Consider the following 24727-nt stretch of genomic DNA (forward strand, 5'->3'; position numbering starts at 1 on the left):
ATAAATCTAAACATGATTATACAGGAAAATAGTAAGTGCAAAATGTAATAAAAGAGTAAAAATGTAAAAAAAAGAGTAAAAATGTAAAAAAAGAAAAAAATAAGTATATAAGTATATAAAGATACAAAGGATGTCGTGTGTCTGGTCTAAAGTTCTAGAGCTGTATTGTGACAGTGTAGCCGTGAAAAATAAATATGGAAATATAAATAAAGATAAAGAAGCGAAAAAATAAAGACGAAAAATAAAAATATAAAGGGATAAAAAAATGAAAAAGTGGACATAAAGATAAAGTAAGGTAAGAATAAGGAGATACAGAAAAAAATGTATGCCGGTTAGTGATGAAGCTTTAGGATGTTTTTGGTGAGCGTCATAAATTAAAACTTAATTATCTGGGGAGCTGTATGGTAGAAGGCGGATGGTCAATTTAAGTTGTCTGCTCCAAGTATGGTGTGTGTCTATAAACTTATCTACTTTTTCATAAAAAACGTCTCTATTATCAAACAACATATATATATATATATTATATATATATATATATATATATATACATATATATAATATATATATATACACATATACACATCCACGCACACACCTACACACACACATGCATGCATATATATACGCACGCACACATATATTGATATAAATTGTCCAATAAAGCCAGGAACATATGTACCGCTAAATCCTTTGCATTCTGTTTTTCTTTTGATAAATATATATATATATATATATATATATACACACACACACACACACACACACACACACACACACACACACACGACGGGCTTCTTTCAGTTCCCATCTACCAAATCCACTCACAAGGCTTTGGTCAGCCCGATGCTATAGTAGAAGGCACTTGCCCAAGGTTCCACCCAGTGGGACTGAACTCGAAACCATGTGGTTCGCAAGCAAGCTACTTACCACCCAGCCACTCCTACGCCAATGCTTTATCTAAGAATTTTTTTCTTTTTTTTTGGGTTACAGATGTGATAGCAATTGGCAAGGAGCAGACTGCCATCAACCAAAGAACCCGCTGCCAACCATTCTGAAAGACTCTTTTACGGATGCAGACATATCAGCTCAGAATTGGTTAAAAATTGCTGGAGCAAAGATAACTAATACTTGCACAAATCTAGCATCAGGAATGGCAATACATTTTATTGGAGTAAGTATGAGTTTTCTCTATACTAAAAGTTCTCAAATATATTTTTACCTGTGAACCTTTTTTTTTTTTACCTACAGACCCTTTTGATTCATATTTTACTCAGATAGAGCCTCCTAGCCATTCAATGATTTTAAAAAATCCAATTATATTTTTATAAATAGGTGTAGGAGTGGCTGTGTGGTAAGTTGCTTGCTTACCAACCACATGGTTCTGGGTTCAGTCCCACTGTGTGACACCTTGGGCAAGTGTCTTCTACTATAGCCTCAGGCCGACCAAAGCCTTGCGAGTGGATTTGGTAGACGGAAACAGAAAGAAGCCTGTCGTATATATGCTTGTGTGTGTGTGTGTATACGTTTTTGCCTCTGTGTTTGTCCACCCCCCACCCCCCACCCCCAACATCGCTTGACAACCAATGCTGGTGTGTTTACATCCCCATAACTAAGTGGTTTGGCAAAAGAGACCGATAGAATAAGTACTAGGCTTACAAAGAATAAGTCCTGGGCTTACAAAGAATAAGTCCTGGGGTCGATTTGCTCGACTAAAGGCAGTGCTCCAGCATAGCCATAGCCAAATGACTAAAACAAGTAAAAGAGTAGATGCTATTAGGAATTGCATTGAAAAAATTAAAATATTTTGTTTATCGAAGAAGTATAATTAATTTATTGAGCATAAATTTTAACAACAAAATCTTAAATGAGCCCCCAAGGATCATATGGGAATTGATGCCAGGTGATGAAGCGGGCAATTTGACAAGTCTATATTTTGGACAGGCAGCACTGGATTAACCATTAAGCAAAATAAGCATGTGCTTAAGGCATCAAGTGGGGTGGGGGCTCTACAGAAATGGTAAATGATTTACAGCACAAAAGAAATTATTTTTAACTCACTAAAATAATATCCAGGCTCCCATACTTCTACTAAGTATAGAGGCAGGTGTGTTGCATAAGATTAATTTTGAAGATCTGATCAAAAACTTAGTAATTAAAAAAAAGTAGAAGAAAACTTTTCAGATATAATTAAAATGGAACTATACAAAAACAAACATTATCTTTCATATTACTGTTAGTTTTGTTACATTTTGAAAATATAAATTTATTTTATGGTTTATTATTTATTTTTTGGGCACCAAAATGTGGGTCTATGTGGATCAACCCTTATTTCTTTATTGCCCACAAGGGGCTAAATATAGAAGGGACAAAGAAGGACAGACAAAGGGATTAAGTTGATTACATCAACCCCAAAAGGATGAAAGGTAAAGTTGACCTCGGCAGAATTTGAATACAGAACGTAATGGCAGATGAAAAACCACTAAGCATTTCGCCTGGCATGTTAACATTTCTGCCAGCTTACCACTAATGTGGATCAGCCCTATGTGGGTCTATGTGGATCAGCCCTGTGGACAGGCAGCCAGCAAGAATGGACATGAGGACAGAATCCTTCAGTATTCTATCTGCTAGCCAATGGTTTAGGATAGACTGTGTCTCTGAGTTTCACAGCAAATTGTAGTCGGCAGTAGAGGAATTCCTGTTGCTGTTATTTGCCATGTCCAGACGTTTAGTCCTTTAGGCTCAAATTTTATGTCCTGTATTACTCTCCTTTTCTCTTTCAGGGCTGCAGTCGAATTCTCATCAGCACAGATTTAGACTTGAGAGATTCAAAGTTCATTCAGTTCTATTTTATGTTTGGTTGCAACACAGCTCCCCTGATTCGAAACCAAGGGGTCCTTGTTGACTATTCAGCAGATGGTGGTATTTCTTGGTCCCATATAACAGAACTTTACTACAACCAATACAAGGCACCAAAGTAAGTCAGCCATGTTTTTGACTTGTTTAATTACAAAGTAGCAATGATGTCAAAAATATCTTTTAAATTAATAATCTAGTAAAAAAATTCACATTTTTTTCACATCTACCACTTATATATATATCATCATCATTGTTTAACGCCTGTTTTCCATACTAGCATGAGTTGGATGGTTCGACTAAGGTCTGGGAAGCCAGGAGGCTGCACCAGGCTCCAGTTTGATCTGGCAGTGTTTCTACAGCTGAATGCCCTTCCTAATGCCAACCACTCTGTGAGTGTAGTGGGTACTTTTACGTGCCACTGGCACAAGTGCCAGGGGAGGCTGGTAACAGTCATGATCAGTTGGTGCTTTTTACATCCCACTATATATATATTATCATTATTATTATTATTTAAAGATCACAATACATGTATTAAAGTCCTACTAATAGTTTCATATGTTGAGAGGACTCAAACATTCTTCAGAGGCAAACCACATATCATACCGAACTAAAAATTGGAATAAATAGAAGAAACACAATGAAGCTGAGAAAGCAGCATATAGAAAATACAGACAGTAAACAACGGGGAACGAAACTCAAGTGTCAAAAGGTAAAAAATGTTATCCTCCTTAGTACTTAAATGATAAGGCTGGAAAGATATCAAGTCAGTCAGGAATAGGCGGAATTTATCTCTCACCAGATGGAGTAGTATTTTTGTTGAATATTCTATCACAGATCAGTACATTTTATATATGTGTGTATATATATATATATATATATATAATATATATATCATCATCATCATCATCATCATTTAGCGTCCGTTTTCCATGCTAGCATGGGTTGGACGGTTCAACTGGGGTCTGGGGAGCCCGAAGGCTGCACCAGGCCAGTCAGATCTGGCAGTGTTTCTACAGCTGGATGCCCTTCCTAACGCCAACCACTCCGAGAGTGTAGTGGGTGATTTTATGTGCCACCGACACAGGTGCCAGACGAGGCTGGCGAACGGCCACGCTCGGATGGTGTTTTTTATGTGCCACTTACACAGGTGCCAGACGAGGCTGGCAGACGGCCACGCTCGGATGGTGTTTTTATGTGCCACCGACACAGGTGCCAGATGAGGCTGGCGAACGGCCACGATCAGATGGTGTTTGTTACGTGCCCACAGCACGGAGGCCAGTCGATGCGGTACTGGCTACGGCCACGTTCGGATGGTTTTCTTGTGTGCCACCGACACTGGTACCACAAAGATACAAATTCCATTGATGTTCATCTATTTTGATTTGTTTTGATTTTCACTTGCCTCAACAGGTCTTCACAAGTGTCACAAGAAGGAAGGTATGCACAGGTGGACTGACTACGTCCCAGGTAGGGGCCACGGGTTATGGCCTGACTAGTCTTAGGAAAAAATGGAGCTGAGCGAAGATTTAACAAAATTCCTTTATTTTATTTTCGACATATGTTTCGAAGTCTGCAAAATTCCTAATTCCAAATGAATAAGGAGTCCATTATGCAGCTTTCTCTTCACGAAAATCCAGGAACTTCTTTCGCCAACAAAATGCACAACATCATTATCGCTATGGGCTCCTCGTGAGCAGTCATCTAAAAACTTGTTGTGCATTTTGTTGGCGAAAGAAGTTTCTGGATTTTCCTGAAGAGAAAGCTGCATAATGGACTCCTTATTCATTCGGAATTAGGAATTTTGCAGACTTCGAAACATATGTCGAAAATAAAATAAAGGAATTTTGTTAAATCTTCGCTCAGCTCTATTTTTTCCTATACTTATAATATTAAATTAAACTTCAAATTTCCACACTAAGGCACAGAGTATATGCCCTATGGTCGTAACTTCAACCATGTTCTTTCTGTTGTGAGTTTGCTACCCAGGTATCGGTTATCTTTCGAATTATCCGTAATAAGATAATTCATTTATCTACTTAAAATATATATATATAGTGGTGGGGGTATGAGGGAATGTACGTGGATATGCCTATATTTACGTGTCTAGGTACAACATTAAAATTGCATTCAGTGGTGAGGCTCCAGTTGAAGTTGTGGAGAGCGTTGAGTCATCCCTTGGGTACCATTACTCCCAGGTTCATTCTAACCCAGAATTGTAGTACTAGTTAGGGTCCCATCCATGGGTTAAATAGATTTCCCAGGGGTAGAGGAGACTCTGATTTTTTAACAAATTCATGGGAAGAGGAAGCTCTTCTAGGAGAAAGACACTCTGACATAAAACTTCCCATCAAAATAGTACCAGTCATCTTACAATGCTTGTCACTGGAACCTCCTGTAGCAAATGAGAGAATGGCAAAAGTATTGTATAAGCTTTTGTCACTTAAATCCACAGATGTACATATGTCAATTATCATTTGATTTGTTTTGTCTATACGTATAAATTTGATATGGGCAATTCTTTCTTGTCTTGGGATTCACGGTCAAACGGTGGAATTGTACGAAAAATTACACAGGTGTGTAGAATGATCTGATGGTGTTGCTGGGCTTTGTATTTTTTCATAGCTCCCATGGTTTTATCTTCTATATTTTACTTATTTCAGTCATTAGACTGTGGCCATGTTGGGGCACCACCCAGAAGAAGTTTTACTTGAGCGATTTGATCCCTAGTACTTATTTTTTAAGCCCGGTACTTATTCTCTCAGGCTCTTTTGCTGAACCACCTAATTACAGGGACATAAGCACACCAACATCAGTTACCAGGTGGTGGTGGTGGCAGGCACACACACACACACACACACACACACACGTGTATGTACATACATACATACATACATACATACATACATACATACATAGAGATTTTTAAATAAACTGAATAATGACATACATACATACATATGATGGGCTGAAATTGAGTGCATGAAAACAGTGCAAGGGGCAATTGGACAGACTGCACTTGTAACACAAAAGCCCAAACTTATAATATACATTGTCATTCTCAGGCCTTATTTCAAAAATATTCCATTTACTTGTATTCTATAACATACCTTTTTGTTACTCTGGGTATAACTTGAATATAACAATTCAATCAATATTATTGTAAACTATAATACTATCGTTGATTGTTGATAGAGCGGCTAACTGGCTTCTGTGCTAGTGGCATATACAAGGCACCATTCACGTGTGATCGTTACCAGCGTCGCCTTACTGGCACTTGTGCCCCATGCTAGTAGGGTGTTAAGAGCACCATCCGAGCGTGATCATTGCCAGAGCGTCTAACTGGCTTCCATGCTGGTGGCACGTAAAAGGCACCATTCGAGCGTGATCATTAGCAGTGTCACCTTACTGGCACGTGAAAAAACATTTGAGCAAGGTCGTTGCCAGTACTTGACTGGCCCCCATGCCAGTGGTATGTAAAAGCAGCCACTACACTCTTGGAGTGGTTGGTGTTAGGAAGGGCATCCAGCTGTAGAAACTCTGCCAGATCAAGATTGGAGTTCAGTTTTCATCTACCAAATTCACTCACAAAGGACTAGACTATGGTAAAAGGCACTTGCCCAAGGTGCCATACGGAGGGACTAAACCCAGAATTTTGTGGTTAGGAATCAAATTCCTCACCACACTGCCATGCCTGCATCACCCATGTGAAAAACTATAAAAATTTGTTACATAATCTCTTTCTTACTCCACAGTTTATCTTTCTTAATCCTCAGCTAATCCTGCTCACCTACTTTAGGTCAACATGTTATCATTATTAATGAATGAAATATGTTGGGTTAACTTAAATAACATGAGTTAAATATATTGAATTACCTAATATATTTAGTCCGGTAATATGTTGTGCAAAATAAACATCATTTGAGGAAATTATTGACCAAACCAATATCCAAACTGGCATTACTAGATTCTTTTAGGAATTTTGAGATTCCCCAAAGATAAATATTCAAAGAATAGAAACAGTGAAATCTCATCAACAGTTAGAAGCGGAATTCTGTTTTATATTAGCTTAGTAAATTAAAATGACATGAATTTCTAAGCAACTCTGTTTCTTTATATTATGTTGCTGAAGGCCAGATATACAATGTTTCATCCTGTTGATCACAGAATCAATACTTCCAAAATTGTTCTGAGTTGTAAATAAATACAATGGACAGGTACAACTCATTATTGAAAGCAGCTATGACACAAAATCATTGTCAGCATCATTTTAACATCCATGTTTTCATTGCTTGCATGGATCAAACAGAATTTATTGAGACGGATTTTTCTATAGTTAGATGTCCTTCTGGTCACCAACTGCCACATTGTTCCCAAGTTGGGTAACATTTGCCAATGGCTGAACATGTTTTCATGGAAGGTGGGGAATGAATGGCACTGTTTGGAGGATGATGACACTAGTTTACATTTATTACTCAATGTTAAGACAAGGACACCCATACCACACATACACACAAACACACATAAATATACATGATGGAAAATGACCTGGTGATGGTGCCACATAAAAAGCACTGCTGATGGTGCAATGTAAAAAGCACCCAGTACATTCAGTAAAGTGGCTGGCATTAGGAAGGTCAGCCAGCTGCAGAGACCAACCCAAAACAAGCCTAGTGCTGCCCCTGGCCTAACCAGCTCCTGTTAAGCCATCCAACCCATGCCAGCTTAGAAAAAGAATGTTAAAGAATGATGGATTTCTTTCAGTTTCCATCTGTGAAATTCACTCACAAGGCCTTGGTCAACCCTGGGCTTTAGTAAACAACACTTGTTCAAAGTGGCATGCAGTGGAACTGAACTAGAAAGCATGTGGTTTTGGTTAGGAAGTGACCTTCTTAACTACACAACCATGCCTAACAACAGTATTTTTACCTAACAGAATTCATTCAAATTTTATGTGAAGAGATTTGCTGCTGACTTAGATGCATAATGGGAATCTGTCGTCTTCAAATGGTTTATTTACAATGCAATGGGTTACAGTAATTTCTTACATCTTTTACATAAGAAAATGTCTCCGGGACAAAACCCTATTTTCATTTCAAAACAAAACTTTAGCCTAACAGGAAATTTGAGTGACAAATGAATAATCATCTCAGTTAATTATAGTTTTCCTTCGACTGAAGGTGACTTACATTTTTCACCTTTATCATTATCAGTTCAAAACTCTATATCTTGAAATTATTTTTCACTGATTTGACAAGCAGATTAATTTTGCATATTTTTGAGATTATTGATTCAAATTTTTGAAAATAAATTAATAAAAAATTTTTAGATGCAATGTTATATTCATATTAATAAAGAATGAACAAAACTGATCGACTGAAATTCGATATAAATGTATCTCAGGGAATAACAGGATTCTTTAGTCTTGCTGGATATTAGGCAACCTCCCTAGTGCATGTGCCATGATAATGACATGCTGTGCACTCGGTGCTTCGAATTCAGAATAGTATCCAAAGAAAGAAACTATGGCAAAAATGGAATATACCAAACCCATCTAGGAGGACAGTAACTCCAAATATGAATTGACTCAGATGATGATAAACACATCTAACCCATGCAGTATGGAAAAGTAGACGTAAAATGATTATGAAATTAGTATTGTTAGCAGAATTTTATTGCTGACATCAAGGGTTATCAAGCAATTCCGTTTGTATTCCATCTTTTTCAACATTGTTTTCCTTTGATGTCCCAGCATAATTTTTCTCTTTGCTCTTCATTTACCATCACCAGTAGAAGTAATGTAAACATCTGTTGAGAAAAATCTACATCAAAAGTTATTTTGAAGCCTAAACTCTTAATTATGACCACAAAATCTTCATAGCTACCAGACTTAGTGGTTTTCAGCCTTCTCGATTATATAGAAAACTTGAGATCAAACAAAACAATTGCTAACACAAATTGCATGGAAAGTTTTAAAATTATTAGCACATTTCATATGGCACACTTTGCATGGTAAGTTGAAAAACCAAACTGTTTTAAAGTTAGAAAATTTAGGGAACTATTTACTTTGTTTTACTGTTCATACTGTTCCAGCGCAGGAGTGGCTGTGTGGTAAGTAGCTTGCTTACCAACCACATGGTCCTGGGTTCAGTCCCACTGCGTGGCACTTTCGGCAAGTGTCTTCTACTATAGCCTCAGGTCAACCAAAGCCTTATGAGTGGATTTGGTGGACAGAAACTGAAAGAAGCTCGTCATACATGTGTACATGTATATATATATGTGTGTGTGTCTGTGTTTGTCCCCCCCCCCCACAACATCGCTTGACAACCAATGGTGGTGTGTTTGCATCCCCATAACTTAGTGGTTCGGCAAAAGCGACTGATAGAATAAGTACTAGGCTTACAAAGAATAAGTGCTGGGGTCGATTCGCTCCACTAAAGGTGGTGCTCCAGCATGGCCACAGTCAAATGACTGAAACAAGTAAAAGAGTATACTTGTATATAACAAAATTATGATGAACATCTTTTTAAGATGCTCAAACATAAGTATGAGCTTTCTAAAGCCCTAAATCATATTTTTTTAAATCAACAGTACAGTTTCATAACCACTGATCCAAGTATTATCAAGCGAATTCAGGACAAAGTCTATATTACATGTCATGTTTTTTATTTGTTTACCTTGAATTGAGAAAGTGCTGAAATTTAGTCTTATAAAATATTTCTCCTTTCAATATTTCTATCAAAAACAGGAAAGTTTAAACGCAAATTAGGTGGCATTATTTGAATAAATCTCTTTCTTTATTTAAAGTCTTCATGAATTTTTTAATGAAACCTGATTTATATTCTAACGTAAAAACAATGCATTGACCAAGGGCTCATTTATCATGTTTTACTAACTCCTAATTCTTTTAGCAATGTAGTTTTTTCTAGAATATCAAGAAGGAAATAAATACTCAAGTATGTCTGCTATAAGAAAACTTAATAAAATGGGTGCTAACATACTTGATGTAGAGAGCTAAGAATTTTAATTAATTAAAATTACACCTTTGGTGATAAGAACAAACCATCATTGAAATGACAGTTAAGATCTAGAGGTTATCTCCCCTGCTTTTTTTATATGAATTATGCATTCAGTTACTAATCACCATATTTGCTCATGTATGTCACACCCCTAATTTGGTGTTAAATCTTGCCACAAAATTTTTATCCCTTCATAATTTTAGCTTTGTTTCATATATGTCATAACCTGGTTTTCTCAGTAAAATCAAGTATTAAATAGTGTGGTTTATGTATTAAATAGTGTGGTTTATGTATTAAATAGTGTGGTTTATATATTTAATAGTGTGGTTTATATATGAGCAAATACAGTTGTTCGTCCTGTAAAGTGTTGATATTCTGCATCATTATCCTAATGAAGAATTTTAGTATAACGGCTTTTGTTCTAAAAACATTGGCAAAGAGTGAAAGTCCTTGCAAGGAATCTAGTTATATTTCTAACAATTAATCTTTATTAATATTGATTTTATTATGACATAAATCTTCTTCAGATGGACTCAATGACCAGTTGAAACTGAAGGAAATTTATTTCCATTGAACTGAAAGAAATTTATTGCCATTAAGTTCTCAATAAATAATCATTATTCAGTTGACAATTAATTATATTCCATTACATCTAAAAGAACATTGATGCCAAAACTGAAATAAATTATTCTCTGCTCTAACAAATTCAACACGTATTTCCCATTATTTTTGTATAAGAACAAAGCTTCTATCCAAGCTGCCAATGCATATTTTTTTTTTATTCCCTCAGCATTAATCTCAGTTACTCAGCTGAGCCTTTTGTCAAATGGAAATTTTTTGCAAAGTCATCCAAATATATTATTTTGGTTTTTCTACAAGCAAGAAGTGAGTTAGTAAAGTCTTAATTCCTAATAAAAGTGTCTTTAATTGAAAACAAATATCTCTAACCTTAGGACAGTCTGGAACCATACAAAACATGATCTGGTATCTAATGAGAGTAAAGATTTATGTTTAATTTTATGTCATTTTCTTATTCATTAACAGCAGAAAATTACATTTAAAATACTGTTGGAGGGATAAACAAATACTGTTACAGGAATACACAAAATTATTTCCACAGATAATTTATTTTCTGAATTTAAAAGAAAGTTATAGTAAAACAGCAAAAACCAATATTTTGCTTTTAGGTGTATAAAGCAATATCTGTTGATAACATTGTGTGGTATGAGAATTATATTTCTTAAGACTCAACTATTTCTTTAACCTATTTTAGATTGTAAGAAAAGAGGATGTTAATTTCGTTTTGGGATTTGGTTTGCAAGATTCTTTATGTGAGTTCGAGTGCTGAAGCATATTCTGTTGTGTCTGGGGAGAGTCATTTTCTTTTTGTGCCTTATAATTTAACACACTCACCGGTAAAATTTTCACTTTTTTCTTATTTTTATTTTCCTTGTGAGTGGATTTGATAGATGGAAACTAAAAGATGCCCATCGAATATATGTATATATATATGTGTGTGTGTGTCTGTGTTTGTCCCCCAACATTGCTTGACAATTGATGCTGGTGTGTTAACGTCCCTGTAACTTAGCGGTTCAGAAAAAGAGACCAATAGAATACATACTAGGCTTACAAAGAATAAGTCCTGGGGGTCGATTTCTGTGACTAAAGGCGGTGCTCCAGCATGGCCACAATCAAATGACTGAAACAAGTAAAAGAGTAAAGAGAATATTATTATTGAAAAATAAATTGAAACAAATTAATTGAACTGAAACAAATTGCTGGTTATATTTATAAATTACCACATTTCTGTTAAATTTTAACAGAAATATAGTTACAAAAGGGTTAAATAGCATCTTTTCATAAGTCTGATTTCAACACCTGCCGAAATGAACCATTTGTAACAACTTTGAGGCATTTAGTTCTGATGGTCTACAGTTTCTATCAACCAATGATGTAACATCTAGTCACAGACACACAAATGTAATTATACAAGGGGAAATAGTAGTTGTGATACCTGTGCCGCTGGCACATAAAAAGCACCATCCGAACGTGGCTGATGCCAGCGCCGCCCTGACTGGCTTCTGTGCCGGTGGCACATAAAAAGCACCATCCGAACATGGCCGTTGCCAGCACCGCCTTGGCTGGCTTCCGTGCCGGTGGCACGTTAAAAGCTCCAACCGATCGTGGCCGATGCCGGACCCCCCTGGCACCTGTGCAGGTGGCACGTAAAAAGCACCCACTACACTCGCGGAGTGGTTGGCGTTAGGAAGGGCATCCAGCTATAGAAACTCTGCCAGATTAGACTGGAGCCTGGTGCAGCCCCTGGCTTCCCAGACCCCGGTCGAACCGTCCAACCCGTGCTAGCGGGGAAAACGGACGTTAAACGATGATGATGCTAAAAAGTTCTTGGCTTTGGGTAAAAAAAATGCAGGAGGATCAGTTAATTGTGATTTTATTCATCATATTCCCCTCTCAGATTCACACAGTTATTGCAGCAGTCCTTCAGTTTTTCTAACCCCTGTAAAAGAGCTTGGAAGATTGGGCCTCCAACCAGGCCTTTTGTGATACTCTTAAAGCCAGAAACTTTTCAGTGCCCCCTTTTATAAATATACACTCATGCAAGTACACACACATTTTTAAAAAATCTGAAACATAGATGGGGATTACTAGTTTAAAAGACATTTTAACAACATTAATCTAGACAAAAGTACAACTAATAAAACTTGAAGAGGTTTCTCTTAACTTTTTAGAAGAAATATAAGGCGTAGGATCTGCAAAGAAATTCTTTATATTTATGCAACCAGTTCACTTACTGATCTTATTGGGTTTATCTCTTCTGCTTGTTATTTTTATCTTTAAAACACCTTGAAAGTAAGATAGTAGATTACCTTGGCTGATCCAAGATTTTCAACACAATAGGCACATGAGTGGCTGTGTGGCAAGTAGCTTACTTACAAACCACATGGTTCTGGGTTCAGTCCCACTGCGTTGCACTTTCGGCAAGTGTCTTGTACTATAGCCTCGGGCCGACCAAAGCTTTGTGAGTGGATTTGGTAGACGGAAACTGAAAGAAGCCCGTCATATATATGTATACATATATATATGTATGTGTGTGTATATGTTTGTGTGTCTGTTTGTCCTCCCGACATCGCTTAACAACTGATGCTGGTGTGTTTACGTCCCTGTAATTTAGCGGTTCGGCAAAAGAGACCAATAGAATAAGTACTAGGCTTACAAAGAATAAGTCCTGGGGTTGATTTTCTCAACTAAAGGCGGTGCTCCAGCATGGCCACAGTCAAATGACTGAAACAAGTAAAGAGAGTAATACATATGTGAAACTCAACTGTTTGTAATATTTAACATACAGAAAACTCTTCCGAGTTATTTTTCCTTCAGCCTTATAATGTTGGTTCACCATTAGAATTATTTTGATATAAAACTGATATATTTTATCATTTTCTTTTAGGTTCGTCAACATAAAAATTCCTCAGGGAGCCAGAAAGGAAGGGGTACGTGTACGCTGGTGGCAGCCTGAGAATGATGGCAAACTTCTCCGGGATTGGGCATTGGATGACATTGTAATTGGTGGCAACATGGTGAATCCTGTAAACGTAACAAGTAATTTTACAACCGATTTTGTTGAACATGAATGGTTGACCACCAACAATCTAGAAATTGGAGAATATTGTGGGCAACCTGAATCAGCTGTAGCAAAACCAGTCGCTGGTGAAGGGGCCAAACTGACAACCCGTGATGTCAAAATAGAAGATGATTATATACTTCAATTCTCAATCAATGTTGGATGTGGGGCACCATGGAATAGCTCCATTTCTCCAGTTCATCTGCAATATTCTGTAAACTATGGTAAAAACTGGTATTATGTTACTCCCCAATGTATGACTAAGGACCCTCAATGTAACACAGAGGCTTCAGTCAAGACTGTTTATTACACAACTTTTGGCTGGCAACGAGTTATTATCCCTCTTACAGGACATGTTGTATCAAGGTAAGCATTATGTTGATATCCTCATTTTGACTTATTTGAATTTAAATATTATATAAAATATAAGAAATTGTTCAAGAATGCAAAATTCCATTGCCATGCTGAGGATATAGTATTCATCATCATCATCGTTTAACGTCTGCTTTCCATGCTAGCATGGGTTGGACGATTTGACTGAGGGCTGGCAAACCAAATGGCCACGCCAGGCTCCAATCTTGATTTGGCAGAGTTTCTACAGCTGGATGCCCTTCCTAACACCAACCACTCCAAGAGTGTAGTGGCTGCTTTTACATACCACTGGCATGGGGGCCAGTCAAGTACTGGCAACGACCTTGCTCAAATGTTTTTTCACGTGCCAGTAAGGTGACACTGCTAATGATCATGCTCGAATGGTGCCTTTTACGTGCCACCAGTACGGAAGCCAGTTAGACGCTCTGGCAATGATCACGCTCAGATGGTGCTCTTAACACTCTACTAGCACGGGGCACAAGTGCCAGTAAGGCGACGCTGGTAACGATCACATGTGAATGGTGCCTTGTATATGCCACTAGCACAGAAGCCAGTTAGCCGCTCTGTCAACAATCAACGATAGTATTATAGTTTACAATAATATTGATTGAATTGTTATATTCAAGTTATACCCAGAGTAACAAAAAGGTATGTTATAGAATACAAGTAAATGGAATATTTTTGAAATAAGGCCTGAGAATGACAATGTATATTATAAGTTTGGGCTTTTGTGTTACAAGTGCAGTCTGTCCAATTGCCCCTTGCACTGTTTTCATGCACTCAATTTCAGCCAAGGGATTGATTCTGAAACAGCGACATCTTAAGGCATGAGCACGCTGGGCAATTGCTCTAGGAGCCCCACAGGTCTAGGGATCCAATTATGATCTATTGTTATGGTTTGCTGTCAATAAATAAATGCTATTGGGCCCATTGCATTGATTTGCTTGGTGGGGTTTATAATGATGCTAATATGGTTCTGATCTAAACTCATGTGATTCAGAAATAAACTACTGAATCACTCCACTATACACTCACAAATCTATACGCATGAAGCAAATATTTTGCATTAAGACTACTTTAGACTTTGATCAAGATATCTTTGAACTTTGTTTTCTAATTTTCTTTCTGTAGTGCCACACGTTTCCAGTGGTTCCAGATCATGCCTGGTCAACAGGAAGACTCCAAAGATGGCAAGGAATGGGCCATTCGAGATATCTATATTGGCAAAGCATGTGCGGATATGTGTCATGGCCATGGGTTTTGTGACAATGGCCAGTGTCTCTGTGATGAAGGATACATGTGGGCTACATGTCACCCAATGGGATACCTTTATCAGCCAGTAAATATTGATTTGCTCTTATTTTCTGTTATTTTATTTATCATTTTTCTTTTATTTACCATTTCCCTGTCAATAGTTTTACTATATCTTCAAACTTATGAATTTAAAAAGTTTTTATAACAACTAGCAGTATCGCCCAGCATTGCTCGGGTTTGTTTCGACTCTTTAGAATTGGAATTTTTGAAATGTAAAAATTTTGCATTATGTAGCTTGTTATTCTCTTTAAGTGAACATTTTTTTGGTTGAAATACATCGAAAAATGGCGACACAACAGTCAAAAAATCATAAAAAATAGGGATTTTCATAGAAAAAAAGCACTTTTTTGATGTAAATAATTTTTGATGTTAACATAGTCCGATTTGAATTTTATCTTCTATGGAATGAAGAGCAAGCCTTCTTCTGTCATACTTTTAATTTTGGTCAACTTGTGCTGCAGGGTCTCAGAGGAGATAGTGTTAGTTGAAGGCTACTAAACCTTCCACACACAGACAACTTCAGCTTTATAAATATAGATTTAGAGAAGTTTGAGTCTTTTTTTTTTAACCCTGTAATGCCCATTGTCAATAGTTCTTGATACTTCAGATACTATGTTCTTATAGGAAGGACACAATTCTGCTGCAGCCATAATGTTATAGCTAATTGTCATAAATGGATCTGTTGTGTACAGAAGCTACATTACACTTCTAATATTTGCTAGATATAAATTCAGAGATGTAAAGCTATTTTATGTTCATATGACATTAGTAAGTGGAAAGACAACACAGATGACCCTCTTTTTCGGGCCTCTGAGCCTGGGATCTGGATCAAATGCTGAATGCTTACAATGGAAGTAGACCCTACTTATAGCAAACCACAGGCCAAGTGGGGTTATTAAACTAGACAGTCAGATTAAGTCTACCAACCCAAAATAGGAATGGTACCTTCAGTAAACTTCCATGCAGTTTCCACCAACCAAATTTCACCTACATTACTTTAGTCTACTCGGAACTGTGGTAAAAGACACTGCCTAATATACTCTGCAAGTAAGATTGAACCTGGAGCCACAGAGCTGAATGCCTGCAACCAATATTACACCAACAGTGGTTTGGTATTTATACAGGAAGTGGTAAAATTATAGAAAATTTTATTACTAATTTTTTGTTTTAATGAGCCAAAAGCAAAGATGTTGCACCTTTACCATTCCTAAGCATCACAGTCATCATCATCTTCATTTAATGCCTGTTTTCCATGCTAACATATGTTGGACAGTTTGACAGGAGCTGCTAAGCTGGAGGGTTGCGCCAGGTTCCAGTCGTCTGTTTTGGCATGGTCTCTACAGCTAGATGCCCTTCCTAATACCAACCGCTTTACAGCATGTAACTAAGTGCTTTTTACATAGTGCCAGCGTGGGTGCTTTTTATGTGGTACCATCTTTTGAAATCAATGAGGAACAACAAATTCAATATTCAACTTCAGTATTTGTAGGTTATTGTCAACAAAGACAGTATGAACAAAAAGGGAAAGGAATCCAGAGAAACGTGGTTCTTTGAAGGATTGCGAGAAATACTTGTGCTTGGTTTTGAAGCTCAAGATATAGAATTGGTGAATGGAGAAGTTATAAGTACATCAGGTGGTCTTGGGCAGAGATTGTATGCTACAGACAATGTAAAGAATCCTCTTCAGTTTTGTTAGGAGAATGACAAGTCTTTGGGTGATTGCAGTGATAGTGAGGGGTGGGGGAGAGATATTATGTGTCTGTGAGTAAACCTATTCTAATCAACTGAATAGCTTTAGGGGAATTAAGGTCAATCCAGGATGTTTGTAAGGGTACATCAGCAGCACTAGAGGCTGAAATAATTGCATGTCTGGGCTTGAATATAGACAGCACTTCAGATTTGAAGAGGATCTCTTTTACTTGTTTCAGTCATTTGACTGCGGTCATGCTGGAGCACCACCTTTAGTCGAGCAAATTGACTCTAGGACTTATTCTTTGGAAGCCTAGTACTTATTCTATCAGTCTTTTGCCGAACCGCTAAGTTACAGGGACATAAACACACCAGCATCGGTTGTCAAGCAATGTTGGGGGAACAAACACAGACACACAAACATATACACACACACATATATATGCATATATACGACAAGCTTCTTTCAGCTTTCATCTACCAAATCCACTCACAAGGCTTTGGTCTGACCGAGGCTATAGTAGAAGACACTTGCCCAAGGTGCCACGCAGTGGGACTGAACCTGGAACCATGTGGTTGGTAAGCAATCTACTTACCACACAGCTACTCTTATGCCTAGGATCTATAAACAATTGAAGTGATTTTCCAGTTTGGAAGAAGCCTAAACACTGGAATGATATTTTGGCAGAATTATGGATGTGTAATTGCTATAAAAGCTCATCAGGGATTATGAAACCAGTATTTTGGAGAGTTTCAGGCTTTTAACTATCTGTTGTTCATGCATAGAAAGGGTGCAGTACAAGACTATTTACTTGATAAGTCCAGCAGTAATGTCTTCATGCCACAGAAAGTGATTATTTTCAGAGACCAAGCTGCTTTCACTGTGACTGTTGGAAGTCTTTTTTACAATAGTCCTGTATTAGTTAGGGCCCTTCATCAGAGATCTTGTTTTATTAAAGATATGTCTTTTTAGTATTTTTGCAATTATTTATTGAACAAATGTATATATTTGTTTCTTTATGTTGTATACTGATGCTAGCCAACTTTCAATTCCTGTTTAAAGACTCAGCTTAAAGACACATTCAATGAGCCAAGTATAAATAGAAGTAACTGGTTCCTTGTGCAAGGAGCAGCTATCTACAATGCCTGTACAGAGCTCGTTGATGGAACAGCATTGGTGTTCTCAGGCAAAGGCATGCGATTGGCTGAAACCTGGGATTTGGATCTCAGAGATGCTATGTAGGTCATTTTTTTCTTTTACTTATACTAACTTATTCTTGTATTCTTATATTCCTTAAAAGCACTTATGGTTTGATATATTTATTTGAAGCATTAAAAATAAGAATAACAGCAGAGATGTTTATATTCAGCTTTCAAATTGAATTTAGCAATACCTATTTTTGAGTATTATAACTGAGTATTTTATTTTGTTAAAGTATAGCAACATAATACCTGCTGTCATGTAATATAATGAAAATTACATAATGAAAATTACATCACAAAAGAGAAAGTTGAAGAAAGATAACATTTTAAAGTATTTAAAAATACAATACTAGTTTATATAGAGGTATTATTAACATGATTAAATTTAGACATCTGTGTGTAATACATGTTGAAAAGGAATTTAAAAATACTGGAAAATACTACAGACATCTTGTGTAACAATTTTATACTCACAGTTAAGTGCTAATTAGTCTTTTTTTAGAGAATAAATACTTCAGAGATGCTAATTACCAGATATAAGGGCATAATAACTCTGAAACATGTCTGAGGTTGTCTCTTTTCATCATCATCATCATCATTTAGCGTCCATTGTCCATGCTAGCATGGGTTGGACAGTTTGCCTGGGCTATCATGCAGGAAGGCTGCACCAGACTCCAGTCTGATTTGGCATGGTTTCCCATAGCTGGATGCCCTTCCTAACGCCAACCACTCTGAGAGTGTAATGGGTGCTTTTACATGCCACCAGCATGGGTACCATTTGCATGACATCAGGGTGCGTTTACATGCCACTGGCACAGGTGCCAATTTCAAAGACACTGGAATATGCCATGACTGCAATTTTGCTCGGCTTGATGGGTCTTCTTCTCAAGCACAACATAATGCCAAAGGTCTCAGTCATTGCCTCCATGAGGCCCAACACTCAAAAGGAACTCAGTACTTTGCCTCTGTGAGGCCCAACACTTTTATTTGCTATAATAATTAAAATAATGTCAGTCAATGTTTAATATTTTTCCTGGCTGTATAATTATTTCTACTTAACATTGTAAGTATATTAGCACTAATGCAACTGTTAATTACTATTTATTTGGAATTTTCCAAATAAACGTATAAGTTTTGAAAATTATTATCTACAAAATACAAATGTATGATCTTTATTTAAAAAATTCATAATACCAGATTCATAATGTATACTGCCATAATTGGAGGCACTCAGCAAAGTGGTGAATGTGTGGAACCCAGTTCTAGAGACCAAAGTGTCATACTACAATATTCTATCAATGGTGGTAAGTCTCTTTTGTTATTCCTTTTACTCCAGGTACCAAATTATTAAGGAACAAATTTACCAACTTTATAATTTTTTCCAGATATTGTAAAGTTCAGATAAAAATATTTCAATGTCATAAGCTTCCTCCAGACACTGTGAAATTAAGATCGCATAGCCTTTCTCTTTTTTTCTCTTTCTCTTTTCTCTTTTACTTGTTTCAGTCATTTGATTGTGGTCATGCTGGAGCACCGCCTTCAATTGAGCAACTCGACTCAGGACTTATTCTTTTGTAAGCCCAGTACTTATTTTATCGGTCTCTTTTGCCGAACCACTAAGTAACGGGGACATAAACACACCAGCATCGGTTGTCAAGCAATGCTAGGTGGACAAACACAGACACACAAACACACACACGCATATATATATATATATATATATATATATATATATATATATACATACATATATACGACAGGATTCTTTTCAGTTTCCATCTATCAAATCCGCTCACAAGGCTTTGGTCAGCCCGAGGCTATAGTAGAAGACACTTGCCCAAGGTGCCACGCAGTGGGACTGAACCCGGAACCATGTGGTTGGTAAGCAAGCTACTTACCACACAGCCACTCCTGTGTATTCAAACCTTGTAGCAACCATCATGTTGTTCATTTAACCATGCTACAGTATCACAGTATCAACCAGACCATTAAATGCTGTTAAACACCACTGGTCACAATACACTTCTAATTCTGTCTTAATTGCACCTTTCTTTTCCCTCTTGGCCCAAACTGCTAGACCAAATCATCTTCCCATCATTATGGGGGCCCTTCCAAGCAGCCTTTCCTGATCTTTTGGATATCACTCAGCAACTACATGGGTCCACCTGTTGTCTGTGAGCCTTACAATTCAGTAGAACTTGTGCTTTCAGTATTCTGCAACCACATCATTCACTCCACTTTTTCCTTTAATTATCTCATTTCAAATATGGTCTCATAATGATATTCCTAGCATAGATCTTTTCCATAGCCCCTTGTGTCATTGCCAATTAATATTGCATCCTCTTCGTAATGGCCCACATCTCACTTGCATATAAGAGCACAGGTAGAATGGTGCTACTGAAGAGAAGACAGGCACATATGGTATCATCTAGCTTTATTTTGGGCACATCATTTATTAACTTAGATGCCTTCTATCCCTTATTCTTTTTGAGATTTCAGGATCCATATCTCAGTACACATTAACCATGAAATATTACTAAATTTTTAAGTCTACTTAACAGAAAATATTTACCAATTTTACTTTGTAATTGAATTATTATCATTTGGAAGGATATATAACTTCAAAGAAATCATATTCTCTTATATTTTTACATGCAAATAAAAATCAATTTCAAAATCTATATCCCTCCTTCTAATACATAAAATGGCATGTAAAACAGTCAGAAATATATACTAATATCAATAGCTTGTAGTTTACTCTTTTACTTGTTTCAGTCATTTGACTGCAGCCATGCTGGAGCACCACCTTTAGTCAAGCAAATCAACCTCAGGACTTATTCTTTGTAAGCCTAGTACTTATTCTATCGGTCTCTTTTGCCGAACTGCTAAGTTACAGGGATGTAAACACAGCAGCATTGGTTGTCAAGCGATGTTGGGGGGACAAACACACACACACACACAAACATACACACACAAACATACACACACACACACATATATACATATATACGATGGGCTTCTTTCAGTTTCCATCTACCAAATCCACTCACAAGGCTTTGGTCAGCCTGAGGCTATAGCAGAAGACACTTGCCCAAGGTACCACACAGTGGGACTGAACCCAGAACCATGTGGTTGATATACAAGCTACTTACCACACAGCCACTCCTACACCTATAAAATAGTTTTGACCATTGTTTTCATAATTGTCAATGGCATCAGACTTTTTGTCTGTATTTCTTGCCTCCCATTTGCTATTCCCAAAACCATTTCCTTATCTGCCACTCATGCAACATGTTTCATATAGCTTATCTCCTATCTCTGAATGATTTTCAAAAGTTTTACAGTTTTTGTCATTTTGTACCCTCTGATATTGATAAAATAAAATACATCTATCCTCATTTGTTATGGGATTTGGGTACAAAAAAGTGATAAATGAATCAGTGATAAATGAGGCTATATTGGGATTGAAATATATATATGTCTATAATACATCTTAAATGTGAATGGTATTATAATGCTAAATCTTAGAGATTTCAGTTTTTTCACTGTAACTGTAAGATCATTCCAAGTGGATGTTGCAATATGGTACTAGTTTCAGACCACCAAAGTGATTCCATAATTCTATATGCAAAGTTAATTAATAAAATCTTAAAATCACCATCTGTGTACCATACAAAATTCCTACACACCATTAGAAGACATGAAGCTGTAGAACTGTCTGAAATAAAATCTCTTTATAGGCTTGCTGTGTCAAAAGCACAAATTTATATCAGGAGGAGACAAACATCATTGCTGCAGTGAATCACAACCGAGACAAATGCATTTCTCCTTTGTTGAGACTTGTCAATGCAGTGCTTTGGTATTTTGTGGCAGCTTGCTGGGTTAGACAATTCCACAGTTTCATGCCTTCTAATAGAGTGTATGCTTTTAGTATTATAGACAGATGATCAAGGTGGCGAACTGGCAGAGATGTTAGCACGCCAGGCTATTACGCCCATCGCTACGTTCTGAGTTCAAATTCTGCCGAGGTTGACTTTGCCTTTCATCCTTTCGGGGTCGATAAATTAAGTACCAGTTATGCACTGGGGCCGATGTAATCGACTTAATCCATTTGTCTGTCCTTGTTTGTCCCCTCAGTGTTTAGCCCCTTGTGGGTAATAAAGAAACAAATATTATAAACAGATGATGATTTAACTTTAATGCTGTCTCAATTGAGTTTACTAAATAATATCTTATTTTTTTTACATTTTTTTCTTCCAGGTATCATTTGGCACACAATTTATACTCTTGACTACAAATATTACCAACATCCAAAGACAGACTATCTAAAGTTGCCCTTCCCTGCTAGAACAGGCAGTACGCGTATTCGATGGTGGCAGCCCATGCCTCTTGATGACTTAGAAGTATTTCCCAGCTGGGCTCTGGACAATGTTTATATTGGGGGATCAGAAATTAATCCTAGCTTACTTTGGTTAAATTTTACTCAAGGTATGCATGAACTATGGTCTAACTGGGAGTTTTCTCCACGCGGTCAAGTCAGCAAAGATTTCTGTTACAAAACTGAACATTCTCTAACGTGGAACAATGACAAAAGACAGAAAAGTTTGACTACAAATCAACTTATTGTTCAGGAAGATTCCATACTCCAATTTAAGGTACAATATTTTATATCTTGTTTTATTTTATTTTATTGTATTTTTTTATTTAGACAAAAGACTGTTCTTAAGACCTGATAAAATGGAAATGATATAGATTTTCTAAACTTGTTTTAATATTAAAACATTTAATCACTGTTTATATATGTGTGTAGTGATTATGTGTTTTCTTCCAGTAAATGCAAAAAAAAAAAGAGAGAAAATTGGAACTTTTCACAGAATTTCATTGATTCTGTCAAATAAGTTGGGCTTTTTTGATATTTTCTAGACAACTCCACCATTTCAAGACTTCTACATAAACTTTTTGTTAGATGATAGAATATACTAATGTCTAAGGCTAGGAGAGAACTACAGTTATGATAAAAGGTTGTTGGTGCCACAGTAGTTTGGAGAAGATATTCTTTTATGTAACTTTAGATAAAACACTTAAATCATCTTTGTAGCTGAGTTCTACAACAGGGCATAATATTCTATTCACAGAAATCAAACATTATAAAGTTTGTGTGTTTATACCAGGCAAATATTCATATAAGAGGTTCCATCAATATTCCTTATTCAAAAGATATAGGTCTATTCATTTTCCATAGTGACTAAATTTGGCATTTCCATCTGAGCAGTCATCCTCACAGAGAGCTTTTTTGTTACTACATAGTAACTTTCTGTAAAGTATAAACAACATTGTGTTACATAAAAGATCAGAATACAGTGTTATTATTTGATATTCATAGAGCAAAGCAAAAGAAATATTCCTTTACCCAATAATAATAATAATAATAATCCTTGATGCTATTGTTTCTCCAGATTGCTATTGGGTGTAATAATAAATTCAACAGCTGCATTCCAAATAGCCCTGTACATCTTGAATTCAGGAAGAATCCAAGCATTGGGAAATGGGAACACCTATTACCCATTTGCTTGCCAGATAACAATGTCTTGATGAGCTGCCGGCCTCACATACACCACAAAGCAAGTATAATGCATGCTGATGAATATCCAACTTGGACAAGGTACACTTTGAAATTACCAGACAAGGCACATTCAAGGTAAAATACAATTTTATTAAGACACATTAACCCTCTAACATTCAGATTATTCTGCCACATATAATGCTTATTTACTCACATTGTTTTGAATTCATTATGCATTAGCTTGTAGCTTTGAGATTTTGATGATGAGACTTATTTCTAGAATGATATTATAGGATAGGTGAGATAGACCAGATATGATCAGTTATAACAGTGCTTCTCAAACTATCTAATGTGGTGAAGTGGCAGTTTTTTTTTTCCAGTGTTGCCAGGGACCAGTAATATTTTTTAGTAATATTAATTTACACCAGAAACAATATATATATAATGAATATAATAAAAGTTGACAATTTTTTAATCTTGTATTTATTTAGTAAACAAATAGGCGTAGAAGTGGCTGTGTGGTAAGTAGCTTGCTTACGAACCGCATGGTTCCGGGTTCAGTCCCACTGCATGGCACCTTGGGCAAATGTCTTCTACTATAGCCCCAGGCCGACCAAACCCTTGTGAGCGGACTTGGTAGAGGGAAACTGAAAGAAGCCCATCGCATATATGTGTGTGTGTGTGTGTATGTTTGTGTGTCTATGTTTGTCCCCCCAACATCACTTGACAACCAATGCTGCTGTGTTTACATCCCTGTAACTTAGCAGTTCGGCAAAAGAGACCGATAGAATAAGTACTAGGCTTACAAAGAATAAGTCCTGGAGTCGATTTGCTCGACTAAAGGCGGTGCTCCAGCCTGGCCACAGTCAAATGACTGAAACAAGTGAAAGAGTAAAATAATACAATATTACATAAGCATTTCGTGTTTCTTTCTTTTCTGGAAACTCGCCGTATACTGGCAGCTGATAGCTTGCGGACCGGCACTAGTCTGCTGACCACCACTTTGAGTAGCACTGAGTTTGAACATTAAACAGGTAGAATATTTGGACCAGATATGGCTGGTTTCAATGTTAA

The 24727-nt window shown here is 36.8% G+C and overlaps 1 protein-coding gene across 1 annotated transcript in view; it reads left to right on the forward strand.

The window, feature by feature from the left end:
- Positions 1 to 24727, forward strand: part of LOC115210297 (reelin) — a 254404-nt gene that overhangs the window by 215557 nt on the left and 14120 nt on the right. The window contains exons 46-53 of the mRNA XM_036501881.1: positions 991 to 1171; positions 2781 to 2974; positions 13339 to 13878; positions 15016 to 15223; positions 17951 to 18126; positions 19288 to 19394; positions 22351 to 22745; positions 23547 to 23788. Of these exons, the coding sequence (XP_036357774.1) occupies positions 991 to 1171; positions 2781 to 2974; positions 13339 to 13878; positions 15016 to 15223; positions 17951 to 18126; positions 19288 to 19394; positions 22351 to 22745; positions 23547 to 23788 (2043 nt within the window). The remainder of the gene's footprint in view (positions 1 to 990; positions 1172 to 2780; positions 2975 to 13338; positions 13879 to 15015; positions 15224 to 17950; positions 18127 to 19287; positions 19395 to 22350; positions 22746 to 23546; positions 23789 to 24727) is intronic.

Source organism: Octopus sinensis, linkage group LG4 (assembly GCF_006345805.1).
Source record: "Octopus sinensis linkage group LG4, ASM634580v1, whole genome shotgun sequence".
Classification (NCBI taxonomy): Eukaryota; Metazoa; Mollusca; class Cephalopoda; order Octopoda; family Octopodidae; genus Octopus; species Octopus sinensis.